General features: G+C 35.5%; 2 protein-coding genes across 2 annotated transcripts in view; one reads left to right on the top strand and one right to left on the bottom strand.

The window, feature by feature from the left end:
- LOC138403748 (meckelin-like) overlaps window positions 1-13,404 on the top strand; it is a 208,030-nt gene that overhangs the window by 69,722 nt on the left and 124,904 nt on the right. The gene's annotated exons all lie outside the window — the stretch shown is intronic.
- Window positions 1-13,404, bottom strand: part of LOC117991723 (uncharacterized) — a 52,607-nt gene that overhangs the window by 15,810 nt on the left and 23,393 nt on the right. Inside the window, exons 2-3 of the mRNA XM_034979325.2 lie at window positions 3,614-3,820; window positions 93-222 (exon numbers count right to left, since the gene is read on the bottom strand). Of these exons, the coding sequence (XP_034835216.1) occupies window positions 93-222; window positions 3,614-3,820 (337 nt within the window). The remainder of the gene's footprint in view (window positions 1-92; window positions 223-3,613; window positions 3,821-13,404) is intronic.

Below are 13,404 nucleotides of genomic sequence, written 5' to 3'. Positions count from 1 at the left end.
AAACCCTTCTCATTCTGAGAGGAGACCCGTGATCATTAGTGAGCCGGCGATGGGTGGATGATGATGATGATAATATACTGTGGGTGTCTTACCTATTAAGCAGTACAGGATTTAATGGGGCGGTGGTTATCACTGGAGTCGCTGTAGTGGGTGCAGTGGTCAGCACTGTTGGTGGTGGCGGAGGCCGGGGCGTCACCAGTGGGGGCACAGGAATCTCGTTAGCTGCACACCAAAATATTGAATATTAACATTCCATTTATTTATCTACGGTATAGAAAGTGTGGGGCAAGCTACATACCTACCTACTGTATTTCTGTACCAAGTAGATGATGCCCGCAATTTCATCCATGTGTATTTAGGTTTTAAAAATCCCGTGGGGACTCTTTGATTTCCCGGGATCAAATAGTAGCCTATGTCCTTCCCCGGGATGCAAGCTATCACTGCACCAAATTTCGTCAAAATCGGTTGAAAGGATGGGCCGTGAAAAGCTAGCAGACAGACAGACACACTTTCGCATTTATAATATTAGTATGGACGAAGTCGCAGGCATCATCTAGTTTTTTTATAAATGGGTTAGCTCGCAGATAATTGATTTCTTAAAATACACATTTATTTAATTGGATAAATGTAGATAATATCTAGGTACATTGCGTTTTATAGACCTGTCTAGGATGATTTATATTATGATTTTGCAATATCATATTTTACATATTTTTTTTTGAGTTTTACTACTTTAGTTTACTAGCTGACAGTGATTTATTAAGTTCAAGTATAAGAATAGTTATATAGTTAATATGGCGTGTTTCATACTTTTGATTCAATTTATAATTTTTTTTGGCTTTTCTGTGATTTTGGTTCTAAAAATCCACTTTCCACCATTACGTACTGAAAATTTATAACTAACAATGCAATAAATAAAACAAAATAAACTTTTTTGTGCAAATAAAATTATGCTAAACAAAAAAATGTGAACGTAAGATAATAATAAATAATTAGGTAGGTAGCTACTTTATTCCCATTCCCGCGATCATTCTGATATCAGAAAAATTAATAAGAAGAATATTAGGTCGGGCCAAGCCACAGCCCGCATTAATTGTTAACTTACTACTTAAATAATAAATTATTATAAATCTGAAAGTTTGAATGTTTGTTGCTCCTTCACGCCACAATGACTGAACCGATTTGGCTGTCTATTTTGGAGATAGGAGTATCCACGGAGTACAAAATATATTTTCTACTTCGTATGAGTACCCTGAATCCCTGACTGACACATAGGTTACTTTTGATCCCGGAAAATTAAAGATTTTCCGCGGGTTTTTTTTTAACTATGCGGATGAAGTGGCGGGCATCATCTAGTAAGTACATAGGTACTTTGATAGATCACAGTCCATTCACACACCACACAAACCATTGCTTTATAAATAAGACAGAGATCCTGACGAATTCAACATCCATTACATGTTTTTTTTTATTAGGTAGCTACCTACGTTTTTTTGCTATGACCATTGCTATGACTAACAATTAATGGTAACAAAAAATACTGCCTTCAACTTTTAAAAGGTGCACAAATTGTTTTTTACGTCTTGCAAAAATGTATTGTAGACACACAATGCTTGTTTCTATATAAATACGGAAAAAATTGGTACAAGGACTTTAAAGAACATCCCACTGTACTTTATTAATGGACCGATTAATACATGCCAATATTTTAATGCGACAAAGTGTTGACAAAAAATACTGCCTTTTGATATACATACAATAGGATATATTGTATCTAATATACGTCGTATGTTTTTGTCGCATTGTGTTATTTTCTTACACCTAAGAAACTTTGCTACAATAGGTACCTACTTATTATAGTTTGGTACAGCAATAGTTAGTCCATAGCATAAAAAATATAACAAATATATTTAGAGAAACAACCGCAATATGTTGTAGTTATTTTTTACATATTTTAATGCCATTTAACTGTTTAGAAACGTTTTGTTATGGGAAAACGAGAAAAAATTATCTCACAAGCGTTTATTGACATGATTGCGTTGATAACTTGAAGTGTGATAGGTATTTTATTATTGTAAGGGCATAATAGACACATTGTGGTTTTTATGAAAATAAATATTATTCCTACAATCTGTCGTAATGAGAATTAGAAAATACGTACCTATAGGGTCATCAATTTCCGAGAAAATGTTTTTCGGTACTATGGCTTTAATCTTAGTGTCGTGTTCATAAGAGGTGAGCCTAAACCAAACACGTAGTGCCATCTTGATTGCACCGAGCGAGGGTAAACAGTTCTGTCAAAGGGTAGAACAGACCTTCTGTGTAGCGGAAATTCTAAGTTTACCTTTGGGAACCTACTGTGGAATTGTAAATAATGAGCAGTTAGGTACATCTAAATTTCTTCTAAGCTCATTAAGTAATTTTCTATTTTTTTTTTTTTTTTTTTTCGTTCGGGGAGGAGGAAAATCCTCATGGATGCCTCCGGCACGCCCGACTCCACAATGGCCTACGGACTAAAAACCTCCTCCCCCCCCCTCCGCTCTATCTTTCAGGTAAAACCTTTGCATTGCTGGCTGTCTTTATAGTTTAGGCGCTATCTTTTTTCTGCCTATCCCATTCATCCGTGATTCTTCTTTTAATAATAGCACGCAACATTTCAGTGCATGCATCCCACTGTGATTCGCTTGAGAGCATACGAGGGACAAGATTCGTAGGCGTTATTGATTCGCCTTCTCCCTGGGCTTCTTTTCTTTTGTGCTCGAACTCGACACACTCGTAGCTTTAGTTTTAAGTTTGCGAAATAATTATCACCACTATATCTTAGAAATCCAACATCTGACCTTCAAAAAGAGTTATTAATTACCTATTTTGAATAAATCATTTGACTTTGACTTTGACTTTGAAATATTGCGTGCTCTGGCGTGTCTTCTGCACCGCAATACCAGCATGAGTCACTGGGCGCTTTCCCAATAGCATGGAGGTAGGTATTAAACACACCATGGCCACAAAGTGCTTGAGTTATAAACTTATCCACTTCTCCGTGTTTCCTTCCTATCCTTCCAGAGCTTTACGTTAGGGATAAGTTTTCGCGTCCACTGTCCTTTTCCTCCCTTTTCCCACTCTGTCTGCCACTCTTCCATTGTGCGGCTTCGCTCTTCGTCTGGTGTTCTTTGGTCTTCACTGTTGTACATTCTTGTACGTTCCCTCGCCAAGCTTTCGATAGGTATCAGGCCAGCTATTACCAACACCGCGTCCAGCGAAGTAATTTTCTATGACGTTGAAATTATAGCGGAACTAATTTTGTGACTTCAATTTTGATAGCTGTTCATATAAAAGTTGTCTAATTGGATATCACAAACTGCTGCAGTTACGAGTAACATAATAATATGATGTGAATCAGGATCCATGAAAATTCAGGAAGGTGACAACCCTAGTTACATTATTTTAGTTTTGTTTGATTTTTAATACCTGTCGTAGACAGGTCTTCACTTACCATTTCTAGCGCGCTCTTCAAAAGGCCTATGTTCAGTAGCGGACGCATACAGGCTGATGGAATGGAATGGAATGGAAAAAATCATAGTTGTTTATTACATTTTTAAATGTCTTCACTTACCATTTCCAGAGATGGTATTAAACTGCTCTTTGGCGAGGAACACCTCGAAGTATCGCGTAAAGTCACCCGTCGGGTCCCACTTTGAGGAGAGTTTGGCCCACTCTTCCGGGTACTCCTCCTTGAGCCTCCTGATGATTTTCACTGCTATTTTCTTTTGTCTTTCTGTGCATCGGACGCACTTTGTTCTTAACGCTTCTGGCAGAAGCCCTGTAACAAAAGAGAATATGATTTTAAAATCTTTAGAGACTTTAAAGTATGCTAAGCTGATGTGAAGTTTACCAACTCAGACCAATTCTTAGGGTCTGTACCCGAAGGGTGCCAATGGGACCCTATTACTAAGCCTCCGCTCTCCGTCCGTCCGTCTGTCTGTCAGCGGGCTGCATCTCGTGGACCATAATAGGTAGAATGTTGCCACATAGTGTGTATTTCTATTGCCGCTAACAACAAATAATAAAAATTTCAAAATGGCCACCATGAAAATATAAAAAATTAAAAAGACTGTGTTCTTTCTGGTAGGTACGACGGTACGGAACCTTTCGTTTGCTAGTCTGACTCACACTTGACCGATTTTTTATGTTAGATCTCATCTACCTATACGTGAGTGATTATGCAGTCTAAAAATATATATAACGGGATAACCTGTAAGAGGTGTGGCAGTTTCCTAATTAATGGGTTTCTATATTATTCTCATGTTCTTCCGCACGTATTTTCCACAGATGCTCGAAAATACAATGAATATAAAAAAAACGAATGAACAAAAATCTGTGGAACAAACAAACACTTAGTCGAATTAATGATGTTAAGTATTTATCGGTTTATCAATAAACATTGTTATTTTCTATAAATTAAAACCTTTATTAAGATACAACACAATCATTGTTGATAGGCCTGCCTATTAAAGATACGTATAAATAGAAGTTGTTTATTGATAATTTGCAGCAAACATAATATTATTTACTTATTTAAATACATGGATCTGGAATATTCCAAGAAGACTGGTTTGAACGGCATTTTAGCGCCGTTTTTTTTCAATTAAAGACTGGCCCCTTCTTCGAGCTAATAATAACTTGATCTTAAGGAATGTAGAAAGATTAAAGTAGGGACAAACAAGAACACGACCTACAAGAGCGTGTCGCATCGTGACGGCCAGTGGCCACTCCACCCCGTCCGTTCACAGGCGAAGTAGAGTGGCGCCAAGGCGCGGCTTTGTAGGCCTTTTACCAAGCCTCAGCTGTTCGTCTGTGCAGCTGTCAGTGGGCTCTCTCTCATGAATCGTAATGGTAGAGAGTTGAAATGTTCACAGAATGTGTTTTTTGCCGCTATAACAAAAAATAAAAATATCAAAATGGCTACGAATCAGACTTCGTGTGTGAGTCCGACTCACACTTGGCCGATTTTTATTTTGTTTTATCAACTTAAACTAAGCTTATTTACTTTGCGACACGGTTGAAATTATACTGAAAACGAAAGCGCTCCAGCGGCTCATCGCGCGGTCCAAGAATTTAGGCCATAATGACCTATGGCCAAAATCTTTCTCATTTTGAGAAGAGATCTATTTATTCTACATAAATGGGGGCCATGTGAAAAGCAGAAGTGTCTACCTACTTACCTAAGTTTCATACGTACATCCGATATCAATATCGGATCGCATGGTATGAAAACGCTTTCGTAGTGCAAAAAAACAGGATTAAATTATTACTCTCATAAATGGCAAGATGGTACATCTTGCCATTTCTTATCTAATTATAAGTGGGTTGCGTTATAGGTTCTCGGTCGGCAATGCAAGCTACGACGCGACAGTAATTTTATAGTCAAAGAAATGACGTGATTTTTATAGCGGTAGTTTATGGGGCTAGAATAGAATTCATTATCAAAGAGAGTAATTAAAAAAAAACATGGGTATATTATCATGATAATATGGTGGTAGGTAAGTATTTATAATCTGCATTATTTAATACTAGCTTAAGCCCGCGACTTCGTCCACGTGGATTAAGTTTTTAAAAATTTCCTTGGGAACTCTTTGATTTTCCGGGATAATAAGTAGCCTATGTCATTCTACAAGTCTTCAACTATATCCATGTAAAAAATCAAATGAATCCGTTGCTCCGTAGATTGCAGGACAAACCATAAAAACAAAGACACTTTCGCATTTATAATATGGGTAGTAAAGTGATTATGTAAGAATTTTTTTATAATAAATCTACTGTAATAAATTTTCGGTAAAGCATAATATGTTAGCGTTCAAAATAAGAGAAAAATGTTTCCTTTTGTGCAGTCACGTAGGCCCTGTGCGTAGACCATATTGTTTACGTCACAACCTTTTATTATTCTCACGGCGTTGTTCGTCCAAAAATAATAGAGTAGGCCAGTGCGACAAAGAATTTTAAGCATTTCCTTGTTATTCGGGAGTTTCGAATCACCAATTAATTATTCCGATAAAATATAAGCATCCTTTGTCACGTCAATTCTATACTAGGAAAGTTCAAAACTGCTAATTTACTACTTAATTAAAAATACAACCACGGAAGAATCAGTAGGTAATTTATTAATATATTGATTATATTGTTATATATCTTTTTAAATCTATAAGTACTTTATTTGCATAATAGCTGCACGCGACTTTGGTGACCGCGTGGTTATTTAGATTTCTAAAATAATTCCGTAGGAACTCTTTGATTTTCCGGGATAAAAGTAACCTATGTCGGTCCCAAGGATGCAAGCTATTACTGTGCCGTTTAAAAAGGTTCAGCGGTTCAGCCGTGAAAAAGTAAGAAACAGACAAACAATATAAAAATAATTAGTGAAAGTTGATATAAAATAATACAAATCCTTTAGGTATGCAATACAACTTGTAAATGAATGAATAAGTAAATGAAATATACATTTACAGGATTAAATATTTTCGCGTCATAATTGGGAACGTAATTACATAGCCGAGAGGCGTGAGAAAATCCTATCTTTAAATAAGAAAAGCATTGTGAATTGTCGAGGCCCATTGTGCACAGGTTTTCATGGCTATCTACTCGCAATCCACGGGAATGCTTGAAAATAAATAAATGAATTGTTTATTGTTCCAAAAACATAGGTACAAGTATCATTTGCATATTTAAAAAACGTAATAGAACCAAATATATATTGTACTAGCTGATGCCCGCGACTTCATACGCGTGGATTTAGGTTAAAAATCCCGTGGGAACTCTTTGGTTTCCTTCTTTTCCTTTGAAGTAGCCTATGTCACTCGCCAAATCTTTACCTATACCCATGCAAAAAATCACGTCTGTCCGTTGCTCCGTCGACGTGATTCAAAGATAAACCAACAGACCAACAGACCAACCAACCAATAAACCAACAAACAAACACACTTTCGCATTTATAATATGGGTACTGATTTAATATAGGTTATTTCAGTTGTATTTCATTTTCCGAAATCTTTTGTTTTCTTCCACTTCTGCTATTATTTGTTTATCTAAATCAGTTTTTTACTTATTGTTCAAAGAATTCGCACTTAGTCAGCGTAGTAGGCTATGGCCTAAATCCTTCTCATTTTTATTTTATTTTTTATTAGTAACAGGCAAATGCTTGACCAAAATCACACCTGATGGAAAGTGACGATGTGGCCTAAGTTGGGACGTTTACCTAGAAGATGCCTATTCTTGTTTTAAAGATACCCAGGTTGTAATTGGTAGGAAACACAGATCGTGGAAGTGTATTCCAAACCTCAGCCATGCGTATAAGGAATGATAACACAAAACGTTTCTTGCGTGTAGATGGAATGTCGACGACATAAGGATGGAAAATCACCCGACGTCTTGGGGCTCGGTGGTGACATGGTTAAGGGGGGGACAAGATCGAAAAGTTTCTGATGATACTATATCTAAATAATAAACCAAACCATCTCATTTCATCAGTCCAAACGCTATTAGGTAAATCAAACTTGAAAAAAACATATATGGACGATAAAGATTATCGAAAAGAAAAACCCATTTAATGGATTCTTGGGAGTCAACCTTGGTTTTTAAATACTAAATACCTAGTATCGGCTTTGTCTCTTTTTAAATTTTTAGTAGGTATAATAAGGAAACAACTGTACAATATACATACTATGTATTATAGTTATATATTCCGAGCCGTGTTATATTGTAAACGTTGGAAATTTCCATAATGGATCCAGACTGGTTCTTTTTTGCCTAAATTTAAAAATGCTATTTTTCTGCCATGTTATTAGGTACCTACATTCAAAAAAATATAACTACTTCACGAGAACTCTTTTGGTTTTTTGTTCCACGGTGTAAAGCTATATTTACCTTATAATTTGATTTAAAAATACAAAATTATCTTGTACCTATACTTGTTTGACTTAAAATATCTGCAAAAAGGTGTAATATACTTACCTACCTGCATGCAATCTGCATTATCAAACTAATAACTAGCAGGTACAATAATGATAAATTGTTGCATTGTATACGCATACCTTTTAATTAATTTCTGTTGTCATAACTCCTAACGTAAATAATGTGGTTTAAAAACGGACTAAGTATATATTTATAACCATCCTTAAACTTTCCTTCTTATATCATATTTCTTATTTGCATTCAAGTCTGAACATTATAATATTATGACGTATTAAGTAATCATTCTTTTCAAGTTATAATTTCTACTTATATATGACGCAAATGATGACGTAGTTTACCGTAATTCGTAAAGGTTAACAGGTACTACTTATATATATATTTAGATAATATACCGGTATTTATTTACATCGAAGTGTGATATAATTTGAATATAATCATTTAATTAATAATGTCAATGATTACGCTCATATTATTTTATGTTCTTTGTGTTATCTAATAATAGATTTATAATATTAATCCTTAATTTTTCTGGTTTTTAGATTATACAGACACTGCGACGTTAGATTAATTTTATACATTTTATACTTAAAGGTGTGTCTTATTGTTAATTCATTTAAGTTATCTATTTTTATTTCACAAATAATTGATATGACTTTTATAAAAATGTAGTATTTTGAGCGCGTTGATGCCTATTGCTCACCTTTTTACTTATCTATAGCTTATTTAAAATTTTTATTTTATTTTATTTATATTAGCACAACTCAAATAATATATAATATACTTAATTGATATCTGAAAATCACAATGGTGGTGTTCAGGTATAAATAATTTATTTATTTGACTTTTACAAAACAGTTGTAGGTAGTTTTGAGCACGTTGATGTTTATTGCTCACATTTTTACTAATAATAAAATTGTATTTTTATATTTTTTGCATTCAATTTTTTTCATTGTTATTTAAAAATATGATTTTTATTAGCACAACTTAAATACTATAAATGAGGGTGGCAGGAAGTGGCTGGATGAGCAAGGTTCTGGATAGGATCTGGTGGCGTTTACTAGGGAAGGTCTTTATTCAACAATGGCCGTTCGCAGGTTGATATCTAAATATATAGAAAAACTGACTGACTGACTGACTCATCTATCAACGTACAGTTCAAACTACTGGAGGGATTGGGCTGAATTTTCTGATAGCTATTATGACGTAAACTTTCAAAATTCAACCCCTAGATTGTGGTTTTAACTGTGTGTACTCTACCCGGGCGAAGTCGCGCGCATAAGCTAGTATTGGTATATGGTCCAATAATATATGGTCTAAAATATGTAAATATATATGTAGTTTTTAATCTTTTTTAATATTGCAATAAAACTTAAAGCTAGCCTTATCTAATTACTATATAAATCATGACCGCGTGGAATGGTGCCAAGAATACTGGCTGCATAGTAGTATATGTAGTTTTTAATTTTAAAAAGTTATACAAGGGCTCAAAGATTTGTATACATTGAGTCAGTTTAACTTTGAAACTACACATTGTTACGAAAACCTAGGAACCTAGGAAACAAAGCACTGACACAGATATTTGATTCAAAACATGCCTACATTTCATTGAGTTTGATTGGTTAGTATTCTAATGAGAACCAAACTATGAATTTGATGATGAGTGAATGAAAAGCGCTGGGCAGCGCTCCAGGATTACTTCTCTAAGGCCTCATTACAGCTGTACAGGACGATATTGCCTACACTATGGACCACATATATACCTCGAATAAAAATTATTCTATTCTATTCTATTCTATTCATTACCTCATCAGGTATACACGAGTTCAGCGAACTCTATCGTAAGTGACCGATATTTCCAGTGACCTCGGTGTCCTCGGTAAAGGAAAGGTAAACAATGTAGGTATGTGTCGTTAGTCGTAGGATGAATGATATGCGACGCGACGGGAAATCTTGCGAAGTGCGAGCAAACAAACACTTTACAGTTTACTCGTCATTTATCACCCGTAGCTTTACAAACATTGGACCAAGAGATCATGGATAGTTTTAAAATGAGGCTTAATAAACGCAGAGTCTTTGCAAGGTATTTTTCTACGTTATGGGTATTGAAAATTAGATCGACCAGCTGGTCTGCTGTCATTTCACGATATAGAAATGTTAGGTGGAACATCTCATGATGATTGAGTTAGTAGTATTCATCTATTTATTTTTAATTTCTCAAAATGTTTACCAATATCTACCTACCTAAGCATAAAAAGTGACCAGAGTGATTATAAACTATTTAGCCTGACAAATGATACACCATATTATTATACCTAGGTATAGGTAATACGTAGTAAAACAAGCACTGTCAAATTACGATTTTTTTTAGTTTTCCTGATACGTTCGCGACAATAGATGACAAGTTTGCAGGTCTAGTCTGACATACTCTGGGAAGGTAGAAAGTAGTACCTACCAATAGAAACAAACATACAGTAGAAAATAATATAACAAATATTCAACTTTATCAAGCACCTCCTCACAAAATCCTATGCTCTCTCAGACTATATTGTATGTGCAGTGATTCATGCTGTCAAAGTGTAAGTAACTGTATTTTGTAAAAGTGTGACACTTTGCCTTTACAATTAGGTACTTATAAATTGTGTACACATATTGTTAGTAGAGATAAAAAGAAGAGAGATTTGTTTGAGCTTTCGTTTGATCGTGATGTGTTACTTTTGTGCTACTGCTTTCTCTACGTAGTATTTTTTGTATTTATTTATTTATTAAAGAAGAATATTTACAGTTTACAACAAGTTTGGTGCATTCATAAACTTTAAATAAGTTTTTCCGTACACCAGTGCCGTCGACAGTCGATAGGTGCGTACGCACATATATTATACTAGCTTATTTCCGCGACTTCGTCCGAGTGGACTACACAAAATCTCAAACCCTTATTTCACCCCTTTAGGGGTTGAATTTTCAAAAACTGTTTCTTAGCGGATCCCTACGTCATAATAGCTATCTGCATGCGAAATTTCAGCCCGTTCCGTCCAGTAGTTTGACCTGTGCGTTGATAAATCAGTCAGTCAGTCAGTCAGTCATTCAGTCCGTTACCTTTTCCTTTTATGACTGACTCATCAGTGCCCAGCCCAAACCTAGACTACACGCAACGGATTAACATTTTTCAGTTAACCAGAATATCCAAAAGTTCTCACATAGGAATTTTCAAAACTTAAATCCACGCGGCCGAAGTCGCGGGCGTCAAAGGAGCTCATAAAGTGGACGAAACAATTGACCACAGTGGTCAAACAAGCCACTTTTGAACCCTGCGACGAGTGGTTAACCAAAATTGGGTCGGTTCAAAGACATTTGGAATAATAGGTACTGTACATTTATATTGTATAAACAGCAATGTGCACTTTATATTTATTGCAAGCCAATCGTATGTGCAAGGCTATTTACAGCCAACCGCAAACACGTGAGCAAAACCACAATCTGTAGCTAGGCATAAGTACGGTCGTCAGCAAAATAAATGTTTAAATGATTTTTGTTCTCTTGAGTCTTTGACTTTGACTTTGAATGTATTTCAGTAATCAGTAAAACTCGGTAGGTACTTAGATCTATACCTATTACCTTAGAATACTAATATTACTTTCACGGCCCATCCGTTCAAATGATTTTAACGAAATTTGGTACAGAGTTCGCTTGCATCCCGGGGAAGGACATAGGCTACTTTTTATGAAAAATCAAAGAGTTCCGACGGGATTTTTAAAACCTAAATCCACGCGGGTCGCGGGCATCACCTAGTATAATTATGTCGTCCGTGTACCTAAGCCTAATTTAATTACTGTATAAATCACACTTGCGTGGAATTATGCTGCTGTTCCCACGCTATATAAAAATATATTATATGTATTCCCACGTTAAATAGCCAGGATGGTTGATTGAGCAAAAAATGAGCCAGCCTTTTTGTTATCACATTTACATAAAATATCATATCTACATAAAAACTAGACCTTGCTAACCACCAACGCATGGATTAAGGTTTTATGAAAATCAGGTGAAAATTCTAACTTCCTCCTCGCTTTAATTTTCCTGGATAAATAGTAGCCGCAGATCTGTCGCGGGGATAGAAACAGAAATACCTACCTACTTAGAAACAAAAATTTTTTTTCTTATTCAATTAAACTTTTGTTTGGTGGCGCGCTCTTGGAAAGGCCTATGTCCAGCTGTGGACGCAAACTGGCTGATGGATTGGATTGGATTGAATTAAACTTTTACAAGTACCTATAGTACAACCTGTCGCAGATATTAGTACATTATAATTCAATGATCGCAGACTATAGGTAGGTAAGTACTTTTGAATCGTCAGAATGCATCTGGACTGGTTCGAAGCTGTCCCTGTACCAAATTTCGTCAAAATGCGTTAAGCGGATAGGCCATGAAAGTTAACGGACAAACAGATAGACAGACAGACATACTTTCGCATTTTTAATATTAGAATGGTTTAATGTTTATCTTTCTGTCTGTTATATCTATGCGTTTACGCATCGTTCAAACAATTGAGGTGATTCGTACAGAAGAAATTTCCGCGAAGGTTTCTATCAACGCACAATAGGTGACGCGCGGGTCGCATTGCATTGATTGCAACGCACGGGCATTAGCCAGAAGGTAATAAATTATATAAAAGATTCTCTCGAAACATTTATTCAATGTCGACACTTTCCTAATCATTCGAGTATGTAAATGTGATTGGGAAATGAAAGGAATTCTGTTTTCAACATTTCAATAATATTACTATATCCACATAACTCTAAGGTAATCTAAATATATACAAGGAAAAGGTGACTGACTGACTGACTGACTGACTGACTGACTGACTGACTGACTGACTAACTGACTGACTGATCTATCAACGCACAGCTCAAACTACTGGATGGATCGGGCTGAAATTTGGCATGCAGATAGCGTAGGCATCCGCTAAGAAAGGATTTTTGAAAATTCAATCCCTAAGGGGGTGAAATAGGGGTATGAAATTTGTGTAGTCCACGCAGACGAAGTCGCGAGCATAATTATTACATACAATGTTTTTAATATGGACCTTATGTCTGGTTTAAGACGTACAAATTCACTTATAATATTATGAAACTCACAGATCGATTAGGGTAATCAATTTAACGTTTTTGAGCGTACAAAAGTAACTGTTAAGTACATACTAAAGTGTCTCCGGTGATGAACAATTCTCAGAAACAATATTAAACAAAAATAATTCGAAAGAACTTCACTTATCTCTAGCATCCAATGAAGGCCGCGGGTTGAATGGATTGCAAAATGACTGAACAAATCTAATTTAAACCTAGGTACCAAGACCAACCACGTATAAAAAGTAAGTTTATAATTACCAAGTTAAATATAAATTATGTTTTTCACTTAAAATGAAAATATAAATATATTTACCGT

The sequence above is a fragment of the Maniola hyperantus genome, chromosome 20 (assembly GCF_902806685.2).
Source record: "Maniola hyperantus chromosome 20, iAphHyp1.2, whole genome shotgun sequence".
Taxonomy (NCBI): Eukaryota; Metazoa; Arthropoda; class Insecta; order Lepidoptera; family Nymphalidae; genus Maniola; species Maniola hyperantus.
This window is presented reverse-complemented; position numbering and strand designations above follow the sequence as displayed.